Source organism: Pagrus major, chromosome 22, assembly GCF_040436345.1.
Source record: "Pagrus major chromosome 22, Pma_NU_1.0".
Taxonomy (NCBI): Eukaryota; Metazoa; Chordata; class Actinopteri; order Spariformes; family Sparidae; genus Pagrus; species Pagrus major.
In genome coordinates, this window is record NC_133236.1 from 16,495,738 (window position 1) to 16,519,273 (window position 23,536).

At 39.0% G+C, this 23,536-nt stretch overlaps 1 protein-coding gene across 3 annotated transcripts in view; it reads right to left on the reverse strand.

The window, feature by feature from the left end:
• ezrb (ezrin b) overlaps positions 1-23,536 on the reverse strand; it is a 36,018-nt gene continuing 12,482 nt past the window's right edge. For all 3 annotated transcript variants that reach the window (XM_073492667.1, XM_073492666.1, XM_073492665.1), the window contains 11 exons: positions 19,504-19,599; positions 16,489-16,763; positions 14,502-14,585; positions 14,250-14,396; positions 10,127-10,223; positions 9,430-9,593; positions 7,173-7,303; positions 5,788-5,948; positions 3,580-3,672; positions 3,079-3,327; positions 1-1,572 (listed from right to left, as the gene is read on the reverse strand). In XM_073492667.1, the coding sequence (XP_073348768.1) occupies positions 1,408-1,572; positions 3,079-3,327; positions 3,580-3,672; positions 5,788-5,948; positions 7,173-7,303; positions 9,430-9,593; positions 10,127-10,223; positions 14,250-14,396; positions 14,502-14,585; positions 16,489-16,763; positions 19,504-19,599 (1,662 nt within the window). In that variant the 3' untranslated portion in view covers positions 1-1,407. The remainder of the gene's footprint in view (positions 1,573-3,078; positions 3,328-3,579; positions 3,673-5,787; positions 5,949-7,172; positions 7,304-9,429; positions 9,594-10,126; positions 10,224-14,249; positions 14,397-14,501; positions 14,586-16,488; positions 16,764-19,503; positions 19,600-23,536) is intronic.

Here is a 23,536-nt window from a genome sequence, read left to right on the forward strand (position 1 = left end):
TTGTTGTCTAATCATAGATTTTTCTTTATTGCCAATATGTTGAACACCTCATTATAAAATCCTGCTCATATACAAAGGCCAGCAGAGCTGTGTGTTACCATTACAGTGTCAGTAGATGCTACTCTAGTCCACGTCCATAGAGAGGAGAGTGAGATGTCGTGTTATATTGTCTGAGTCAGTCCATCATGACCAAGCTGCAAAATAAAAACTCTTCATAAAGTTCACCTCAACCCTCATTTTAACCTCAGTGGAGGTCTAACACTAAAAAAAGGTTTTTCAAAGTAACATCCACATTTTTTGGACTATGCACCTTGGCTAAGAAGTGAGGACCAACTGTCTGGGCCTGAACCCTGCAGAGGGACAGCCAGAGAGAAAGGCCACTTAGGAGGGTAAAAGCATGCAAACACATGCTCAACTCTCACCCAACAACGACATGACACAGAACAGAGAAATAAAATATATTAAACCTAAGTGTCCCAGTTGACACAGTGCTCCAAGGGTAAAGACATTCCTCAGCATGCTGTGAACTGCACGGCAAAAAAAAAACTACTCAGAAGTACCTAAAAAGATAGCAATCTCTTCAACTGATTTAATGGCATGCAGCTGGATATTTCCTACAGTAAAAAATAATAATTTACAATTAAATCTCTTTAATTTAGTGATCTAAAGTAAAACATATTGGAACATAAGACTGCTATTATTTTGGTCAATATATAAAACCTTTAAAACATTAAATGTTTTCATTAGTAGATAGCAAAAATATACAAACCAAGATGAAATACCCTTTTTAATGTCCCATATACAGTATAAATATCAAACTAGGCATGATTTGAACTACTGTATAGCAATATTTAACATAAATGGAAGTGTTCAAATATAATGGAAAACAAAAACAAACATACATTTTCCTGCTTATACTGTTTTCCCCCTTTCTGAGTGGTCGCTATAAACGACAAACTGTCCTTGTCTTCCTACACAACAAATGACAGACATCAAAAAGTAGCGAGGCTTTGATTACATATTGTATGTGCACATCATGAAATAATAATAAAATTTTTTGCTAGTCCCACTACTTCATCACACCTCTGGATAAAAACAATAATGATTTGGTCTGAGTTGATCAAATTACACACATTCAAATACACAAATAAGATCTGAAACACTAAGAAGAGAGGTTTTGGCACTAAGTTTTCTTCAAAGGATTTGCAAAGCCCTGCATACCGCCAGACAAACTCACGACAGGAGTGTGTCTCTGTAAGTGATGCTTCTGCTGTGCTTATACTGCTCCAGTTTAGTCTGCAACTGATGTGTGTTTTACATGAGTTTGTGTGTGTCGATGTGTGTCAGCCAAAGAGCGACATGTAGTGACCAATCAGAAAGGGCGAGTGGCTGTGGGCTGAAGGCTTTTTATAAGGCCTCGAACTCGTCGATCCTCTGCTTGGTGTTGCCCTGTCGGATCTGTCGCAGGGTCTTGTATTTGTCTCGGCCGGCCCGGATGTTCTCACTGTGAAGGAGGTCGTTCTGGGTGTTCTTGGACTCGTCACGCGCCTGAGCCAGCTCTGAGGTCAAGGCCTGAGGGCAGAGAAGGAGAGGAGGCATGAGATACACTTCTAGCATTAAATCACACCATAGTAGTGCCACTGTGGGCTTGTCTACACATACACGGATATTTTTAAAAACATTTTCCAGCACGTGTTGCCATCTTTTCCAGAGGCAATGGCTGACTCTTGGTTTGTTTACGTTTGGTTAGCACAGCTAGATCTGATTACAAGTTTACAACTTAGCAAGGTGACGAAATAGGTGTCAAGTAACCATAAGTAAATAAAGCTACTATTGTTTGTGTTTTCAAGTTACTACTGCTTACATCAGTACAAGGAATTATCCCTCGTGAAAAAGAAAGTGAAAAGAAGAGTTAGGGTTGCCATGCTGATGAGGAAGGAGCTTTTAGATGAAGAGCTGCAGGTGACAGGCTGCACACCAACTTCTCGGTGAGGTAGCTAATTCCTTTTCCCTCATTAATGTTATCAAGTTCCCTGTAGAGTCGTGTAGGGATGACCTAAATTTGTAGGATAACCCTGAGGTTAGCATCGCCCTGGTTCCCTTGACAAAAAGCCTATGAGATTATTTTAACTGGATTTTGGATTACCGCTCAAAATAAACTCTGGTAAACACAAGTTTATAATACTTGTACGTTTTGTTCAGCAAGATTCGCTTCACAGATGAACACCCTTTTGCGTATTTCGAAGCATAAATTAAATCTCTAGAAGTAAAGAGCTAACATTAGACTATAAACAACTACATTGCGGTTGCATGACTTAAACATTACCACCAGTAAGCGTCTTACTACACAATTCCTATACATGTTTTCTGTGAATTGATCAATCTACCAAGTTGTAAAGTTAGTTAGCATAGTTTGTAACTAAAGATGGCCTGTAAACAGTGAGTGAGTAGATGAGTCTCCGTGTTCACTGTGATGATGTTTACCATCCCTGACAACCTCTGTAGTCTCATTTAGCCACTTGTTAGCAACCGCGTTTTTTAAGACACGCAAGTTCTTTATAATTGAATTGTGAGACATTTAATGATGTATTTTATGTAGTAGAACAAAACATGTAAATATCTTAAGCCTGTGGTAACCACAGACGTTATTTCAGGCATTTAACCGACAGCCGGTTAAAAAAACCTCACACTTTGGAACAAGGGAACCAGATGTGCAAAACTGCTAAATGATTTACGGGTTTTAGGACTACAAACTACACCACTCTACTATCATTGAGTTTAAATCCAAAATATTGCCAAATAAGTGCTTCTGCTTTTTGCTTTGACAGCATTCAATTCCTCACTGTGGATATAAAACAGGTCATTGGTAATGTGTTTGTGAACTCTTTGTGACACCAGAAAAGATAAACACATACAATAATGGCTTATTAATGTGAGCAATTTCATTTCTTAACCAATCTACACGTGTGAAAAAGACTTGTATTGGGCTGAATATTGAGACATCTCTAATATCTCATTTAAATGCATCTGCATGTTGAAGATGATTGACTGTGCGTGGTGTTAATTTTCTGTCCTCACCTTCAGCTGTTTCTGGACGCGTTCGTTCTTCTCGGCCTCGGTGAGACGATCCTCCTCGTTGCGGTGGTCGTTGATGCCTTCGATTTGCAGGTCAGCGCTGTGCGTGCTGGTGTTTTCCTCGCTGTCGCTGTTGTCGTCCATGTTGTCGTACATGGGGGGAGGTGGAGGGAGCACAGGCAGGGGCGGGGGCGTCATCACCGTGTGCAGCTCCTCCTTGGTTTTGATCAGATCGTCCTGGGCCTCCATGGCCTGGTGAGAAGAGGAGTCAGTAACAGAAGTCAGTTTACTTTGATTTGTCTCTGAATTCAGCTACAAAATCAGATTTCTTCCTCCCTGTCCCATCCACATTTGTTTCCTTTTATGATTTGTTTATCAACAACAAACAGTCTCACAACTACCTTGTTTATTGAACAGTTTGGGCAGGTTAGAGAAAATGTCTAAACAAATCTATTTCTCTGAATGAGCCTCCTGTATCCTGTACACTGCGGTTAAATCTCTCACCTTGAGCTGCCATGTGTTGGCCTCCTCCTCCTTGCGTCTCTTGGCATCCTCCAGCGCAACGATCTTGGCAGTGTGCTCTGCTAGCTCTGCAGCCTAATACAAAACAGGAAAAACACCTATTTAATAGTCCAGAATTCATTCATGTAGCTGGGTAAAGATATCGCTCTGCAAATGAGTCTGGATCTTCATTCTTTGCAGGAACATTTTTTACGTGTCTATTTTTTTTCTGCTCAATTGGTTTGTTTGTAGCATTTATTTATACTGTTTACTACTGTCAACTATTACAAACTGAAATACTAGTCAATATTATCGACACTGTAGTTACTGTATAGTGTAGTACTTAGCACATATTTTACATCTCTATTTCTAGTAGCATTCTATTTCTAAATGTAAATGATGTATGTAGTTGTCACTTATTAAAGGTGAATGCACTTTTTAAACAATTATTTTATATTTTATTTTGACTAACTCTTATTCCTTATTGTCTCTCTCTAGTGTAACATTTCCCCTCGGGGATCAATAAAGTATTTCTGATTTCAGCATATTTTCAGTCTCAAATCCCTCCTATAGCAGCTGAGTGACATCTGACTTATGAAGAAACAGCACTGGTGGCGTGCAAGAGTTTATCCATCAAATCTGTCAGCAAAACATCTTATCTAACTGAGGGTTTCAGGAAGACTTTGACGGGTCAAGTCAAAGTGGCTGTTTCGACAAATGAATAAAGGGAGGTGCAGTTTTTGGCTCCAATTAATACAATTGCTTTTATTTTACTTGTCTAGTTTGCATCCAAATTTTGAAAAATCAGCAAAAGTAAATGCGCTTTACAGTATATTGTGACCACTTCCTGACAGCTTAAAACAAGCATCCAGTCAAATATTCATATGCAAATTGTAACTCTACTGTTACTGTACAAGTGAATCACCGCTCAAAGACCCTCAGAGAAAAGGAATAACATGAATATGCAAATAGTGGAGCAGAGCCTCCTGATGAAGTGTAACCAGACCCTGTGCAGTCATTGTGGGTGTTGTTGTACATTCCTTCTCACCGCCACAACAATGTGAACAGCTTGTCTTTCACCAGACTGAGCTAACCGGAGGCTCAGTGTTCAGCGGTACACCTGCTGGAGCTGTTCATTGTGAAGACACTGAACAGACTCTGGCCCACAGTGGAGCAACTTGGCCGTGAAATTATGTGAAAGGTGTTCTGCTGGAAAACTACTCACTCAGTGAACACACAGGGACACAGTGTACTATTATCAATAAGTTACATGCTTTCAAAAACATGCTGACACGACTCCAGCATGTCTTTTTCAGTCAGTCAGTGGGTGTCACACAGAGACTTAAGCGTCTTAATAGGGTTTAAGTATAAAGGGTGTCACAGCAGGTGTCTGTCCGATAAAACTCTGCTGGTGTTTGTGGCTGAATGTGGAACCACAGCTTTACTGTCCGAGGTTGTTAAAGTGAACGAGGCAGCAGCATGCAGTGCTGTGGGTGGTCCACAGCCAAGCGGCTCGGGTTGAGGGGGGCGGTTAGTCTGAAGTAATGGGGTGTGGTCCAGCTGGACGCTACAGAGTGGTTTTGTCTGGAGCTACAGTAGCCAGGCACTGCTGAATACACCAGTCTGCAATGTGACTGGTACAGACTGGACAGAAAAAGAGCTGCATAAAGGTTTTAATTTGTCTTATCTTGCAGAAAAGTTTGAGACTTTCATTGTTGAAACTGCTTTTAAAGAGGTGATCAGACTCAGTTCTGCCAATGCTAGAAAATCTTTTGTGTTCAAGTTTAAAGTAGAAAATAAAATGACAGCAGGTGGTAAATTTGGGATTCCTGGAATAGACTCTGAAGTCCTTAAATAAAGAATAAGTTCACCCAAAAAGGAAAATTCAGTCATTATCTACTCAGCCTCATGCAGATGGAAAGTCAGGTGATGTTTTGTAGTCTGCAAAACATTTCTGGAGCTTCACAGCAAGCACTGTAGCATTCTTTTAAACAACTGAAGTAGACTGGTTTAAAATGTTTTTAAAAATGCTCGTCCGGCGTAGTCTAAAGGCCCTGACCCACCAAATGAACAGCAAAGAACTAGCTCTGCCAAAAAGTTACACTTGAACACACCGCAAAGACTTCAGCTGGCGGCCAACAAGCTTATGCTTTCTGTGACTGGGGTGAACTTTTCCTTTAAATAATTCAATGGTGTCATTAAAATACTGACCAGCTGCTCCTGACTCTTCTTCTGGCTCTCAGCCTCACGGGCCAGCTCCTCTTTAGCCACCAGGGCAGCCTGACGCTCTGCCTCCAGACGAATTGCCTCTTCCTCTGCTCTCCTCCGCTCCTGCTCCAACATCATGGCTCTCTGGAGCTGTTCCTGCAGCTCTGAAACAACGAAAAAGGAACCATGAAGCTGACGAAAAGTTAACAAAGACCAAAACCAATGTATCTATCAATACTTTATCAATACTTTTTTGACTCCCTATTAAAGACGTTAATCGTTATATAGTTGCACTTTAAAAATAATGTTTTGTGTTTTGAGCATTGTGGGTTCAGGCAAACGTTACTTAACCATAAATAAATAGTGCATTTGTTGGGGACTATTTTCAGTCATGGATTAACACGCATTTGGTGTTCTGGTGACTATTTATGGTGTTGACTCGGAAAAAACTACACTAAGACAATAAGATTTGGCCACATGGACGATACTTGTTATTTTCATGAGATTTTTGGTGAAAAAAATATAAAATATCCATCCATTGGGAAAAAAAAAAAGGTTCTTGATCTTTGCTCTGATTCTGAATTAAATTTCCATTATAACCTAGGAGCATGATGGTCATATCATTTTTTTAATCCCTTTCTTTTCTTTTCATTTGTTCTATATAATATTGGTAATTATGTTTTCATGAGTGTAATCACGTGAAACTAAGAATCGTGTTTTTGTTACCTTCAAACTGCCTTTTATATCTACAGAGGGAGCGGAGTCCGCCATGTTGCATTGCTACGTTCCTACATTAGCCCAGAATGGACAATCTGACTCTAGACAAGGGCTTTTGTATTGTTCACATTTGTAACAGCCTCCTTCGGGAAGGGTGAGACGAGGGGTGTTCAGTTGGCTGCAATCTGCAGCCTCACTGCTAGATACCACTAAATCCACACTGGACCTTTAAATCCTCTTATATGATGTTGTGTTTCCATTGTGTTTATTTCTTTAATTCCTTTTATTTGTATTTATTCATACTGACATTCAGTGTTTAGCACTTTGTTTTTTTTGCCTTTGTGTTTTAGCTTTTCTTTAATCTGGGGTTGTCACCGTTTGTCTTTTATTCTTTTATATTGTCTTCCTAAGTTTCCTGCCATTGCTTTGTCAGTCAAAGCCCTTTGTAAAGTCTAAATTTAAGGGTGCTTTATGAATGAAGTTATTGTTATCTACAATTCAAACCAACTGTAGCTTTCATCATCCATGTCGTTTACAAAACATGTAACCTGCATCCATAACCTGTTAGTCTTAATCACTGTACAACCAGTCTATCTTCACACACACAGACTCTGGTTTGTCCGGGTTAAGTGACACATGAGTCACTAAAAGACACAGAGGGCCTCGCTAACCTTTCTCCGCCTTCTTGGTCTGCTCCTCGTACTGGTAGAGCCGCATCATCAGCTCCTTCTTCTCTTGCTCCATCTGCTCCTTCTCTTTCTCGATGGCCTCTCTCTTCTTCTTCTCGTTCTCCAGCTGGGCCCTGCAGATAAGACACAGCCGGCGTGAGCCAACAATGAGAGCTGACATAGTTGATGCATAGTTACGGCTGATTAACAACGGTCAGTGAGCCCCCACACAGACAAACGAGCCCAGATTCACTGCATGGATGCACAGACTGCTGTATTACCACTGTTCAAAATGTGCATCGTCTTTCACAAAGTATACTAGACTCTCATGGAAGTTCCATTTATCTCACATGAAAATCAGGTGAGGCCTCACAGCGTATATGCACAACATATACAAGCATTTGGCAACAAGATTCCCTTAAATTAAAGTGTTTAAATACAATTCTGTGAAAGGTGGTATGAAAAGCTGCCAGAAAATATTTAGATTTTAACCTATATTAAGACAGAACTTAACTTTTTTTTTTATATCCATCAACTGACTAAAGTTTGGTCAATGAAATGTCAGTAAAAAGACTATTTTGTTAAAAAAGAAACCCAAATAGATTCAATTTACTATTAAACAAAATAGAAAATATTCACATACTATGAGTGAATTTGTGGCATTTGGCTTAAAAAATGCTTTGAATAATTAAACATATTCTGGTGTGAAATGTTGTCTAAGGCTGCAACCAACAACTATTTAAATCATCGATTAATCTGTCAATTATGTTTCTAATTAACTATTCAGACTTCAAAATCCAAAAATATTCACTTTACAATGATATATAAGAGTGAGAAGTAGGGCTGCATCTAACCATTATTTTCATTTTTGATTAACAGTAAGTTTCGTGATCAATTGGTCAACTGAATCGGTCCAAAACGCAAAGATATTCAGTTTATTATCATAGAAGACTGAGATAACCGGAAAATATTAATATTTGAGAAGCAGGAAGATAAGATTATTCTCGATTAATTTTTCAATCAAATGGCAAATTTTAAAGCATTTTTTGTCAATTATCAAAATTGTTCAACTAATTTTCTGATGATCGGCAAATAGATTTTACAACTATTCCGACAGAAACTAGGGAACTAAGCTCATTTAAAATTAAAAATACTCAAGTCAAAATACAGACTATATTCAAAGTATTTTCTCTACATACTACAAATAAGGGAAGTCTTTGTTGTTTTACTGTATTTGTTATTTAATACTAAATACTTTAGATTAGTCCATTATTCATTCACTGTGCAATTGAGCCTTGTACTTACACAGTTATCTACTGTAGATTTATTTTTTAAAAATCATGCAAAAAGGTTTTATTGTCAGGGAAAACTTCTATCAGTGGAATAAAATATTTCCGCTATACATTTCCTTACATGATTGTTTTACTTTTGCTCCAGCAGCAGTCTGATATCTCCCTGGGGGTTTAATTAAGTCTAAATGAACCATCATACGGGACTCGTAACTGTAACTGTAACTGTGTTTGGACACACTGACCACTGTGAGCTACTGTGTGTGAACCCTAACTCTGGGGCCTTGTGATCTAATGGCTCTCCCACTGGTATTTACTCTGTTGTCTGCTCTGCATTACATCACCGTGTTTGAACAGCTGTATGGAGCAGACAGTGGGTAGACAGCTGGAGCTGAGACCGGGTCAACATCCACTCTCTTTCAGTTCAGCCGATTCAGGAAGCAGATTTCCCGTATTTTAGAAGGAATGCTGCTTTACTACTCACTGAATGGTTTCACTTTGCATTTTGAAATGCATGAACTGAAAGTGGCTGCGAACAGAATCTGACATTAGTGAAGCTGCTTCAGACAGTAGAGAAGGAGGTGAGAAGGTGGCCTTGATCTCCTTCATGGAGCTCTGTCTCGCAGTGTTATCATCAAAGTGTGCTCCTTTAATTAAATTAGAGGATTGAGAATCTTGTAAAGCTGCAACAATTAGACAATTAATTGTTTAGTCAAACAAGCAAATCTTCATTGTCAACCATTTTGATAGTCGATTAACTGTTGAAGTCATTTGCTAGGCAGAGGCACCAGCAGGTTTCTAGCTTCTCAGACATCAGGATTTATTGCTTTATTTTAGTTTAATGACTGTAAACTGAGTTTTTAACTTGATTTAGATTTTTTATTAGGAAGGAATTAAAGAAGATTTTGTTCATAACAGGAAGAAAACTAAATCTACATATCACATATACATGTTTCCATGCATCTACGTACTTCTCCATCTGCTTCTGCTGCTTCTCCTCTCGGGCCTGGGCCTTCATCTGCTGCACCTCAATCGTGTCCGGCTTGCGGCGACGCATGTACAGCTCGTGGTTGCCCATGCAAAGCTGCAGGATGCGCTTGTTTATGCGCAGTCTCGGTGCATAAAACACAAAGTCCTGAAATGTGGAGGAAAAACAGACAGAAGGAATAAGAAAGAGAGGTAAAGTGAACAAACAGGCTGAATAAAGTGTTCAGCTGCCTGTTTGTTGTGCCTTTCTGATAAAGGACAAAGACTTCAGTCGAGGCCCTGAGCAAGTGCAGGGAAAATTTTAATAAAGATTACTCCGACAAACAGTATACTGAAGGTAAAACAGCCTGGCCGACACAGATAAGGTGTACACTTTTCTGAGTGTTTGGGGTCCATCACTAATAGCACTGCCTGAAAAGTAGCCCCGTCTGTTCTGCATGCGAGATCAGACGGAGGATATGTCTAATGGTTTTTCTCTCCACTACAGAGAAACATGATGCCACAGGTAAAACGGAAGCAGAGAGTTTAAATAAAGACACCCACTGCAACCTAATCTGCTCTGAAAGCTTCATTTAATCTGAAGTGGAACAAGAACTCTTGAACTGGTGAAGACTATAAAAGGAGAATTTATAGGGGAAGACAGAGTATTTTCAGCATGTATAAAATCTGAATTTCACTCACCGGAGACTTTTTGTCGATGGGCTTGATGATGAACTTCTTATCGTTGAAGGAAATGTTTCTGATCTCACTCCAGGGGAAGCCAATCTTTGGGGTCAATCTGAGGAAGAAAGCACGTGAACATGAACGTTAAATCGTCATCTTTTGATCTATTTTGACGTATTGTATAACCATATATGTTATAACCCTGACATTACTGCAATGGGTACACAATCAGACAAATTATACAACCGCACAATGTACAAAGCTAAGTGGATGACTTACAACTGTTTATATCATTAGTGCCTGGTGATCCCAACAGTCTGACTCATTTAACAGACTGACCCAGAAATATTGGACTTTCAATGCGCACTAAGTATTTGAATTATACAAGGACAAAACCATAATTATAGTTATTAGTGCTGATCCTACCAGGAGACTAAATTACACTTAAAACTCTGGCAAAAGAGATTCAATCTGAGGCAAAAAGCTTGAGTCACAGACAAATGTTTCAAATGTTGGACCATGTCTTACTCTTTCTGACATTGATTCATGCTTTGGTTGCTCGGGATTTTCCAAGAAAATCAGTAATTTAACTTCAGTTTGAACAAAATGCAGCTACCAACAAGTAAAAGAGAGCTCATTACATTCAGTTTAGCATCTCTGCATCGGCTTCCTGTCTCTTTTTGAATTGATTTTGAGATTTTATTGCTACTTAACAAGACTCTAAATGGTTTAACGCCTTCATAGCTAGGATACTGTCCCTCACTCTACTCTTGAACATTACAGGAGTCAATGACCACCAGTTAAGGCAACGAAGAAAAACATCTTAACATGAGTCTTAAGACTGACCTTTTTAATCTTGATTTTTGTCATTCTTAATGACATCATGTTTTAATTTAGATGTTTCAAATGTTTTTAATACACTTTGATGTAAAGCATGCCGAGCTACACTTATGTCAGAAAGGTGATGTACAAATAAAGTTTATTGTTATTATAAGACCTGCACCATTAATCAACTGATCAATCAACAGAAAAATAATCTTAAATAAATGTAATATCGTTTGGTTTTGGACTGTTTGTCAGACAAAACAAGCAAAGTGAAGACTTGTCCAGTAAAAGATTTATCGAGAAAATACTTGTCACAATATCGATAATAAAAAAAACATTAGTTACAGGCCTATTTATTACAGCCATACTGGTTCACAAATTTTAAAAGTTTACAGTGTAGTTAAATGTTATGTAGACATTAACACCAAACAATTACTGTCATTAATTTCAGTCAATCCACTTCTACGTAGTTGTAGAAGCTGTCAGGTTGAATGTGAACATGGATTTCTGTATCCACTGTTCGAGCATGTAGTTGTTCGAGGGATGAATCTGGGGTGTGGCATGCCTTTCTATTGTGCCAGACGTACTGAACGGATGCCAATCTCATTCAGCACAATACAAAGTAGCACTGTAAACATTGACAAGCCGATAGTGTTTTAATCTAGAAAGGAAGCCAGCCATCAACCTCACAGCGAAACTCTGCTGTGAAACCGTACTGACTGAACTGGAATTTCGCTCAATTACTGATCCTGACACATACTTGAGGAATTGAGAAAACAATGTGGAAGTTATCTCAGTGATTGAATATTTCTATCAGAGTCTTGTGGCTTACTGAGCTATGCTTTATCAATGGATTCATGGTTAAACAAAATACTGTAATAGTGATGCAGTTCATAAAACTTAACTGACAGCTTGCAGTGATTTTGAAAGGGAAAGACGCTGTGGTTACTGGAAATGAAGCTGGATTGTGACTCGTATTACTGTATCAGAATTAACTTGTAGGGAATATCAGCATTTGATAGAAACAGCCAGTAGAAACAGTACGTCAAAATACACAAGGAATAAAACGTATTTTTCAGGTTCAAGTACTGTTGCAGTCTGGGTAGATACCAAAGTCCCTAAAAGTAAGAAGGCACCCAGAACAGTCAACATTGAGCACAATTTAATCTGTAAGGTTGAACATTGTCATAAAAAATATAACATATGTTATAAGAGCCATTTTAAACAGTTAATCACATTCTTCAATAATCAAATTAAATTTCAAATGCTCTTTGTGCTATGTTTTATAAACATTATCTTACAAAACATGACAAGTGGCATGTGGCAGGAACATCTTGGACAGATGCTTGTTTTTTATAAAGCAAAATTTAGTGAAAATGATGTCAGTGTGTGTGATTTAATTTTGTAGATTAATGAAATAATAATATGTTTAACCGGTGGTTCCAAATGCAGATAATTCCCAAAAGGTTGTGTCAGAAAACATGAGTAAAAGACATTTTTTGTGTTTTTGTGTGTGTGAGTGAGTGAGTGATGATTGCTAAGACAAAACCTCGGGTCAAGAAAGCCTCTTTAGAACTCCATCTTATTAAATGAGCAGTGCTGTGGTTCAACAGAGCAGAAGGGGTTAAACCAGCACAAGACTGTTCCTCGGCGAAGCCTTGGCTGCACTGCTGCATTGTGGGCCAGCTGCCCTCATTGGAGAGACAGTGTTGTAGGTTAGCCTTGCATTCTTAAGTGCCACACAGCTTGAAAAACCAGTTGGCGTGGCCATGGTTACAGCGGAGGGCACCGTGGAGGAGAGGCATTTCTTTGCTGATCCCAGGGAGCACATAAAGAGACAGACTCACACAAGGACTTGGTATGTTCTTTAACAATGTGTTTCTCCCTGTTGTTGGAGGTTTCATACCACAGTAAATAGACAATCACACTAAATGAGTGACTGTGTGTGCTTTCACACAATAGCAGTTACTGTAATTAAATCATTTAGACTTGAGAAGAAGCTCTTGAACTGATACAAGACAAAGAATTAGCCAGTAAAGGTTCAATTAGAGGCCTCAAATGTCACCAACTCTGCTGTATTCATTTATTCCACAGACAAAGTAGACCACTCTGCTTTCAATAGACACTTGCATGAAAGCTGACACAGTGCAGCCAGTTTAATATGGGGAGAGCTACAATCACAGCCAAAGCAGAAAGTACGGCTGGAAGGGTTTCCAGCATGGGGTCAGTGACTGAAAGGCAAGTCACCTGGGATGAAGTGCTCTTATAGTACGGTGCACTTCACTCCAGTAACCCCACAGACGAGGGCACCAGCCACAGGAGATTTCAGAGCTCATTTCACCAAATAGAGGGTGATTACCTCCCAAAGTGTCTTGCCCTATAAACAAATTGGCAATCACAAGGGCCAGATTCTGGCTACACAGGCCTTCCACAGATCTCAAAAAGTAGGTTTCCCTTGAAGCACAATCATCAAAACAAACAAACACAAAAGAGCAATATTTACTTTTTCTGTTACATTGTGGGGATAAACTGAAGCACAAAGTTGGGGGCAAAAATGGGAAAAATGAGGTCTGCAAATGTACAGCAGATATTTTACACAAATGTGCTTCGGGAGATAGTTTTTATCAATAAGCAGTATCCAAAGTAGTAATCGTGCCTCTATAAGCAGAGGTGTGAGCAAAAGATGTCCTACTGCCCTATTTATCTTTGAGAGGACGACACACAATTATATGAAGAAGCAAAAACATCACCTTCGATAACAAAATGTGTGTCCAAAAACCTCAATAAAAGCAGATTTCAGCTTGGGGAATCTGCAAATAAAGCACTACTGAAAAGCAGGGCTGCAACTAACAATTACTTTTATGGATAAATTATTAATGTTTTAGTCTATGAAATGTGAAATATGCTTATCACAATTTCTCAGATCCCAAAGTGGCGTTTTCAAGTTGCTTCTTCAAAAACCTAAAGATTCTTTATTTACTTTCATAAATAAAGAAAGGCAACTAATTTTCCTTAGATCAGCTAATCTTTGCAGCTCTACTGAAGAGACATAGCAGATCAAAGCAGACTGCTGAGTTTAAATTTTGAAGTCTGTGTTTAAAGAATCTCCTCCCAAAGACTCTCCATTCAGCCTTCATTGTTATTCCTGTCATACTGTCTGCAGAGGAACAGGAATGGTGATTAAGCACAGACGTGGACCTGGCCCAGCTAGTTTAGCTCTGTGTCACAGGGCTGCAGCAACTGTTGCAGCAGCACAAAACAAGAGCCAGAACAGATACTAACAGCAGGGTTGTTTCTGTCAAAATATAGCGCTTACTTGTCGTCCTTCTCATAAATGTTGAGTCCCAGGGCGTCCACTCCCAGCCACAGCTCTGTTCCCTTCTTGTTCTTGATGTCGAAGTAGTTAACACCGTACATTTCCAGGTCCTGGGCAATCTTCAGGTACTCCAGCATAGCGTCCTCCCTACAAGGATGGACAGAGAACAACAATCAGTTATTATTTGAGTGTTTGTTTTTTATTTTAGGGTGCATTATTTCATGAGTGTTATTACATAAGACACACACTCACTTTAACATGCCGCGGTGCTCCTCGTGCCACACCTGAATCCTCTCCTCCCACTGTTCTCTGGATAACTTGTGCTGCTCCATGACTCTGTACAAAGAAAGAAGAAAAGTTCAGCTACATACATATAGCGACCACTAACACACAAGACAATCTGATATATGTGGCTTTGGTTGGATAAATAACATTACAGGCTCTATTTTCATGCAAGCATTGCATTGTGCAAAGTGTGGCACTGCAACTTGGAGATTTAAAAGCTCTGTTATCTGATGTTTTTCATGATTGTTGTAATTGTTGTAATTAATTCCTTGTTGTGTTGTTTCTGTTGCTGATTGTGTGCTTGTGAATGTTTTCTCTTCTCAGGTCTCTCTTGAAAACGAGATCTTAATCTCAATAAAACTACCAGATTAAATGAAGAATAAATAAAAATATTACAGTCTTAAATGAGGACAGAAGAAAATTTGTTTAACAAAATTAATCCTAATGAGGCAGAGTTGTTATAATATTAAATTAGCAATACATAAGGTTTGGCCACCTGTTGGTTTCATACATAGGGGCAGCATATCACCAGAGTAACTACTAACTGTTGCTGAATGTATTCCTTTTATAAATCCATGACTGAAGCTACTGTTAGCTTGTTAGCTCAGTTAGCGTGTTTACACTGCCAGCACAGGAGCTGGGAGAAAGAAGATTTCAGGCCCCAGGGCTAGCTGGTTAGCATGCTAACTTCAGTTGATATCTCTTCAACACAATACTATTTTGACGTCTTTGACATGACATCAAAATTCTGATTTCTTCATCTTCTGTTTGATAACTTAAGTGAATTTTTGAATGTTTTTAAAGAAAAGTTCTTACATATTCCACTTTTAACATCTGATTCTTAAGAGGAACTCATCAGCAAAATATTTGGAGCAGCACTGTGATTCTTTTTCAGTTGCTTTATTCCTTATACGACCATCTGAAGGCAACAGAAAGTCTTTAATAGACACATTGATTTCAGTCCTCTTGTGCACATCAAAACTGTTGAAGTTGTCCTACACAGTTGTTGTTGTTCATGCAGCGTAAATCAACAACAATGCCAGATTGTGACAACCTCAGGACAAATGAGACATAATGACTTCCAGACTATTAAGAAAAAGACATGATGTCCTTGGCAGCATATTTGAGTTGCTGTCGTTTCACACACCCAAATCCTTTCATGTTCCTGAAGGGTATAATAGTTTTGTCTTTGGTAATGGAGAGTCTGGACCTGCTTCCCCAAACTGTCACTGCATCGTGATGGGAAAGCACTTCTTCTACACTGGCCGAGAGGAGCCGATACAGCTGTGCATCATCGTCACCAGTCCCTGACACACCCACACCCGATAATGTACCTTGTTAACAGATGAGTCGAAGGTGCTCCGTCTGTTTTCAAACATGAAAATACCAAAAGCATGCAGCCGCTCTTTGGCACAGTCTTTCACGGTTGACTTGACTCTGAGTTGTGGCCTGCACCATGATTAATAATGTACTAAAGCTTTGATCTTCCTCTTGAGTGCTTGAATGCGACTCCGTTATCTTTGTTTCCTCGTGTTTTGTATGAATTGCAATGAAAGCTGAATGCCAACTTTACACACTGACAAAGAGAGATTGCACACAAACACCCACACACATGATTCAAATGTTTCAGACTCATCATTATCCAGACATCATGATCGTTACATAAATCATCCTGCTCTTTTGTTTCTTTGGATTCCAGGGTGGAGAAGATTTTCTTTGCGGCAGGTTCAACCAGTGTTGATGAGTGCAGCTCATGCTCACTGTCAACATTTTTTAGTTCCTTTTCCTTTCCATTTCCCTACTTATTCAATAATTACCCTACGCAAAAAATGTTTGTCTGCCAGTGCTAAACCCAATTGTTTCAGTATAATAAGCCAAGTGTATGACTACATAAAATCTTGGTTTTTGAAGATATTATTTCATTAACTAAGCTGAATCTTGTGGCAAATCTCACCTGTGTGGCAGCAGGCGTTCAGACAGGAGGTATCCAGGCCGGTGGACGTCTTTGGTGTAATCTCCAAACTTGGCCTGAACAGAGTAGGAGGCCAGCAGCACGGCCGTCTCTGGTGGACAGTAAACCTCGTCACTCAGGATGCCCTCCTTCACCTGCAGGAAGAACAGCTTCTGGGTGATGTCCTGGATCAGCTCCTCAGACACATCCTCTGGGAAGAACTTGGCCCGAAACTTAAACTGCAGGGGGTTCTCCTTCTTCACATCCTGGGACGACACCTGGAGAAGAATTACAACATCATTAGCATTAAAGGAATAGAAACAGACTGGAAACAGGAGGAAACACCTAGCCTGGCTCTTTTGAGCAGTACTAAAAGCTGCATACCAGCACCTCTAAAGCTCACCTAACACACTGTATCTCACTTTTAATCTATACAAAAAACTAAATTTAAGAGGTATTATGCAGGACTATTTCTTAGCCAGGAGCAGTGACAGCCCTGCAGTCACAGATGGTCGCAGATGCTCCTGTTAAGCCGTTTCCCTGTTTCCACTTTTTATGCTAAACTAAGCTAATCAGCTGTTGGCTCCAGCAACAAATTAACAACAGACAACAACATGGCATCAATCTTCTTATCTAACTGTTGGCAAGAAAGCAAATAAGTGTATTCCCACACTATTTATAGAACGTCACCAAGCTAGAAAAGCTGGATTGTACTAAGTTGAGCATTACTAGATGTTTATGGGGTTCACATCAAGGCTCTGTGTTTTGTTCTGTTTTTGAGAGCCAGGATAATTCTTTTTATGTCAGTGTATAGTTTTTTTTTTATTTTAATAAAGTAAAAATTCTAAATCATTTCTCTTTTAAAAACGTAAACTGTACTATTTGAAGTCAATCACTAGCATACAGTATAATTGTGTCAACGTTTAATACATTAGGAAACAGCTTATAGTTCGTACGTTTCATGTGTGCACTGCCCTCACAGAAAGGGGATATACAGCTCTTTTTTTAGTGGAAATACACTTTGATAACTCTGAGCAACATTATGTGTTTGCACAATGTGCCTCTTCCTCTAATTTCGAAACAGGAACCAAGCGGTCTTGATGGAGAGAATAGGGCCGGGAATATTCCAGTTTGAGCGAGGCATTGTGCTGATGAGCTGCAGCGCAGCGTCAGCACACAGTGTACAGTTTGCTGCTGCTGACTGAGGCAAGCATAACCCTTTCTTTCTCTCTCAGTGACCCCTGTTTATGATTATAAAGTGCAAAGAGGCAATTTTCTCTAGATCAGTTTGTTTCAGTCAGGAAGTCATTCATCAGAAAAGTCCTCTTCAATTCCATTCTATAGAAGCACTCGTGGTCTATGATTAATGCTACACTATTAGGCAAACAAGTGTATCAGTAGAGAGTCAGGTGATGGCTTGTATTTATAATAAGTAGTATACCACTGATTAAGTTTTGCACTCGTATAACATTGTTGGACTCCATCTCCAAGCAAAAAAAGTACCAAACTCAATGCAGCAGAACCAGAGAGAACATCTTTTTTGCAATTTTGGATGTCAAAATCTGGTACCTACATTACCTATAATAGATGAGTAGCAAACTACAGAATTTTGGTAACCTTACTTCTTTTTGACGTCATGCTTCGAGATTTTTTTTTATTTTGTAAACCTGCAATCTTCAGCCTAAACCAATGCTGACTCAAGTGACATCACTTGAGGCTATGTGTTAGACTATATATACTAGCTCTCTCTGGAGTCACAAGACTGGGATTTCATCAAGCCTGCAACTAACAATTATTGTCATTACTGAATAATCTGACTATTATGTTTAAGTAATCATTTAATCTACAAAAAGTTAAAAAAAATGTAAAAAATGTCATTACAATTCCTAGAGGCAAAAGTGATGTAACCATATTGGTTCTTTTGTCCGATCAACAGGCCAAAGACTTTTCATTTACTCTCATAAAGGACAAAGAAAAGCCGCAAATACTTCCAATTAAGAAACTGGAACCATTAAGTATTTTTGCATGAAAAATGACTTTTTAAAATGACAAATAATCGATTATCAAAAAAGTTTCATAACTGATAATTGACTAATTGTTGCAGCTTTAGATTTTATACTTTTTTTCACATGAAGTAGTACCAGATATTTGCAGTAGTAGTGTTGATGGAGTTCTTCTATAAGAGATTACTAACAGAGAACCTACAGGTCCAAAAGCTGCAGGGGTTGGTCAATCATATAGAAACTTGAAAACAGCACAATCTTTAACATCTGGAATTCTTTTTATGCCAGGCTGGACTACATACCTCTGGCTGTTTTTCTCACTGGTCTAACACATATACAACATAACTTGCATTGTAAGCAGCTTCAGGAATAACAGTTAGTGAAGGTACAGTAACCTGTGTTTACTCAGAGACAACAGAGAAGAATTGAGGCAGCTTTGGTTCACAAAGAGTTCACACTCTTGTCAAATAATCCACCTCCAGATGATTACAAGCGGTGGTCAGACTCCCCAGCACAGACAGAAACCAGATAAATTCAGCTGCTGTGTCGGAAGTGGAACCACAATACAGAATGTGAATATATAGCTACATACTGTAATGCGGTGGCTACTGATTGACTGAAAGGCAAACACTGGAGCTCTGATTGTATCGTCCATTCAAAAGAATGCATTCTTTCTCTATTGTTTATAGAATTTAACTACATAGCGAGAGGTGGGCAGTTGGGAAATACTTGAGACACAAAGCAAAAGGAAATGTAGGTATGTAAGTGGCAGCTAAAATCAAATGATAGTGGAAATTAATTTAATTGAATAACGGCATCAATACCTTTTAAAAACAAATCATACAACTTGTGTGGTCTAATTCTTGACAGTATTTATATTTTGATGATTCAAAAAGTATTAGAAAGTGTGGAAAGGGTTTTCCTCCAACCCTAATGACCTGAGCATTTAAAAGATAGGAGGATTGATATGAGTAAAAATCAAACACAAATAGGTACTTTTGAAGCTGGATGTTACCTTTTTGTCCAGTTTTAGCCAGGTGTAGTATCCTTTGCCATCCATATACTGAAGTCCGAAGTACCAGACCTCACGTAAGCCAATGGTTTTCACCACCTGCACAGAGAAAAGAGGAAATGTAAAGTCTTATAAATACAATAGCACTACAACAAACAAGATTATTTTCATGATCAATTACTCAGTTTTGTTAGATTAATCCATTAATCATTTGGTGTATGAAATGTAAACAACAAAAAATGCAATAAAAATGGCAATCAAAAAGGTCAAGATGACGTCTTGTTTTGTCCAGTGAAAAGTCCAATCAGTTGATTGTGATATATGACAAAAAGAAGCCGCAAATCTTCACATTTGAGAAGCTGAATCCTGAGAAATGTAAGCATTTTCTACTGATTTTGCTTGATAAACGACAAAAACAATGAATCAATTATCAAAATAGTTGCTGATTATTTTCTACTATAAAACACACATTGGGAAAAAGCCTTAGGGCTCTATCTTATACTCTGCACAAGGTGGCGCAGCACAAGTTTCATTGCTAGTTACAGACTGATGCAGTTGTCATTTTAACGCCCAGCGCCCGCGTTGTGTGAATAGCAAATGTACTTGCGCCCACCTGTGCGCCCCTGGGCATGTTGCACAACTGAGCAAAGCTGTAGTTATAAACTCTCCAAAGGAAACAAGTCAGGAGTTTTGAATAATTGATGAAGCTTATCAGTGCGGAAATGCTCATGTAAATGTAGAGATACACCTATCATTTCTACTGCTGGAAAATCGCTGCAGGTAATGTCATTAATATTTTCCTCATTAAGGACGTATTTTACCCTGTCATCCCACCCATGATTGATCAGGATGATACTTTTTATGACTCGTCCCGTCTGATTCACGGACTGAGATCCACACACACATAGAGGGATGCAGCAGCGCTCCTCCTTCTCAGTTAAATATCACTTTATTTTTTCATATGCAGTCAAACAGAGTTGTTGATGGGACGGATGATTGTGAAACCAACAAGAATCAATGAGGTAATTTTTCCAATTAATGTAAATGAATCACTGATGGTTTTCTTCCAGCTGAGCGAGGAGTCGTGAAAAGGCTTTTGAGCGCTTTACAGACGGTGGCAAGGCCTGAATTATCTAACCTTAAGGTGACATACTCAGGTACCAGACTAATCTGGTGAACAACCCTCATAGTATTACACATTCCCAGGCCTGAGTATGGACTTGGCAAAGCTAGGTATACAAACCACAGGCTACTACTGCCAGGACCAATGAAAGTACACTCTATGTTTGTTGTCTGAAGCAATTTAACAAGACTCTGGACAGGAAGTTTCAACGTTTGGTTAATAAAAAGTCAGAAAATGGTGAAACATGTTTTTCACACTTTGCTGAATTGCATGGTGACATCTTTAAATTTCTGGTTTTGTCTGACCAAAAGCCATAAACCCAATTATATTATATTATATATTATATTAAGTTTTCTATCAAAAAGGTCAAAGAAAAGGACCAAATCTGCTTGGCATGCTTTTTTTTTTTTTATAGTTATCAATCATGTTGCAGAGTAATTTTCTGTTGATTGACTAATGGATTCATCATTTCAGCTCTAATTGGCAACTTTAGTGAGACTGAAGGCTTTGATTGATGATCAAAGGTAGATTAGGCTAATCTATTAAGGAAACAATATCAGCACATTTCCTAATTCCTAGTAATTAGGGTTGTCACAATTCTCCAAATTTCTATTTTGATTTGACTTTAGATTTTACGGTCAAGATTTGATTTGATTTTTGATTTAAACTTTTGTCCTCACTGACGGATATGCAATTGCATTGCATTTGGGTCTGTAAATATCTACATTTCATTGGTTCAATGCCCTGACAACTGTCATATACATTTTCATATTCCACAGGGGTATTTTACAACAACAGTTAGGCAAGTTGAAATAATATTCACCAAAAATAAAGATTCCAGATTTCATTAAAAAATACCACCTGTAGGCATTCAACAATTAACAGCGAAAGGTTGATATTCAGTTTGTTACAAAGTTTGGTTTCTCAAACCTGTCCTGAATAAACCCTTATCCCAAACACATCAATAAAGGACCTTTGCCAATGTTATCTTTTGTTTTCTGTTCAGTTCTTCCCCCACGAGTGAACCCTCTTACCAAACAAATCAACACTATGCTCACATCTCTGTCTGTTTTAATACGCCATAGCACACACAAGCACAATGGGGGCTGATCTTAAACAAAGTGGTCCTATTGTCTGACCACTGAAGAGGAGCGATACTGTGTAACGAGGGCGTGCTGCATGACTAGCATCCTGTCTCTGACTCCAGGAACAGACTGAGACGCCTGGAGTGAGGCGTCAGCGGGTGAGGGGGAGCAGTTACTTTCTGGCAAAACTGCAGTAGCCCAAACTCCTCATTATTAACGTCCAAAAGGCAGATTATGAACCCAGTTTTAATTTCAACCACACTGGAAACACTTCTGCAGACCAGCAATTTGAAGATTTTTTTTTTTCAATTTTGTGACTGAGGCAGAAAGTGAAAACCCAGTTATAGATCTGGAATGATCACTTGTGCTGCAGGAGGAGCTACCATTTTCCACTGGCTCCTGAGGAAAAACCTCAACGACCAGAGAGGCTCTTTATGGCCTTCAGAGAGGCTGAGCAATTTTTCCAACAGCAACGTGTAGGAATTCATGTTTTTATGTGTGCGACGTTAAGTGAGGTGATCTCCGTGTCAAGCCTTTTTTTTAGATGCATCGCTGCCAAATTCCCCACCCAGTCACCAGGTGAGGTGTTAAGTTGCCTGGGTGAAGTTTGAATCAACACGCTGGCACTCCAGCCAAGCCCATTCCCAATGATAAGCTCCAGCCAAGGATATAATTAAAATCAAACTCCCTCCTCTTATTGAACGACGGAAAACACAGAGCAGGCCGACCTGTGGGAGTAAAAATGAACGGCTTTGATTCCAGGAACTTTTCTGATGGATTGTGTTTAGTGCCACAACAACAAGCACTGGAAGGGGCCTGAAATGAGAGAGCACTAAACCATAACCCTGAATCTCACCTGTAATGAAACTCACAAGGCCTCAGAAAACAATCAGCCCTTTCATGGTGGTTCTGCTTTGGGGTCTACAGAGTGAGAGGCAGAGCAACAGAGTGGCCTACAGATACCTGAACAATTTTCTCAGGGGATAAACTACTGTGGAGAGGCATGGTAAAACCTCAGCGCTGTCAAGGAGGAAACAATTTTCCTGGGCCAGCTAACCAACCTTTAACAACTATGTACTTCACTTAACAAATAATAAACTACCTTTAATAATGTGCTATACATGTTGTGAAAACCTGCTGCCAAAGGATACTCGAAATACTACGGTTCATTAGAGGAGGATTAAATCTGAATCTGGGGACACAGGTTTAGTGGACTGACATCACAGCAGGTTGGTTTGGCGAGCTGCCTCGACTTTAATGGGTTGCCGCTGTTAGGTCTCTGTAATGAACGTCAAAAGCTCCAAACACCTCAGAGTTTCATTCAGAGTAAGATGACTTAAAACAGAACAATCCAATGCAGAACTCAGGGTATCTGCAGAGTTCACTAAGTTCAATTCAACACTTTTTTAGACCTTTTTAACACAGCATAGACTGCAATTTGAAAGGATGAGCTGATAAAAAGTTGGGGGAGGTTTCCTATTACTATATTACTATTACTCCTGACAACCAACAGCCTCACACAAAAAAGTTATAACTAATGGTGCTGTCTACAGCAGGTGAGGGAAAATATTTAAGGATTTTATTTATTTTATTTGAGGAAACTGAATATAGTGCTTTGTAAGATTTTTCAAGACTAGCTGATACTCTGCAAAACTGTGGGAAATTGCTTGCAAAAAAATATCACTGCGATTGTTTCCAGCATCTCTTGGGAAAAATAAATCCATAGATAAAATCAAGGGGCCAAACTCCTTCAATGTTCCAGGGTGCAACTATTTTGGTTGCATGTGTGTCCAAAAATCTGTCAAATGACTAAACAATTTAATTGATT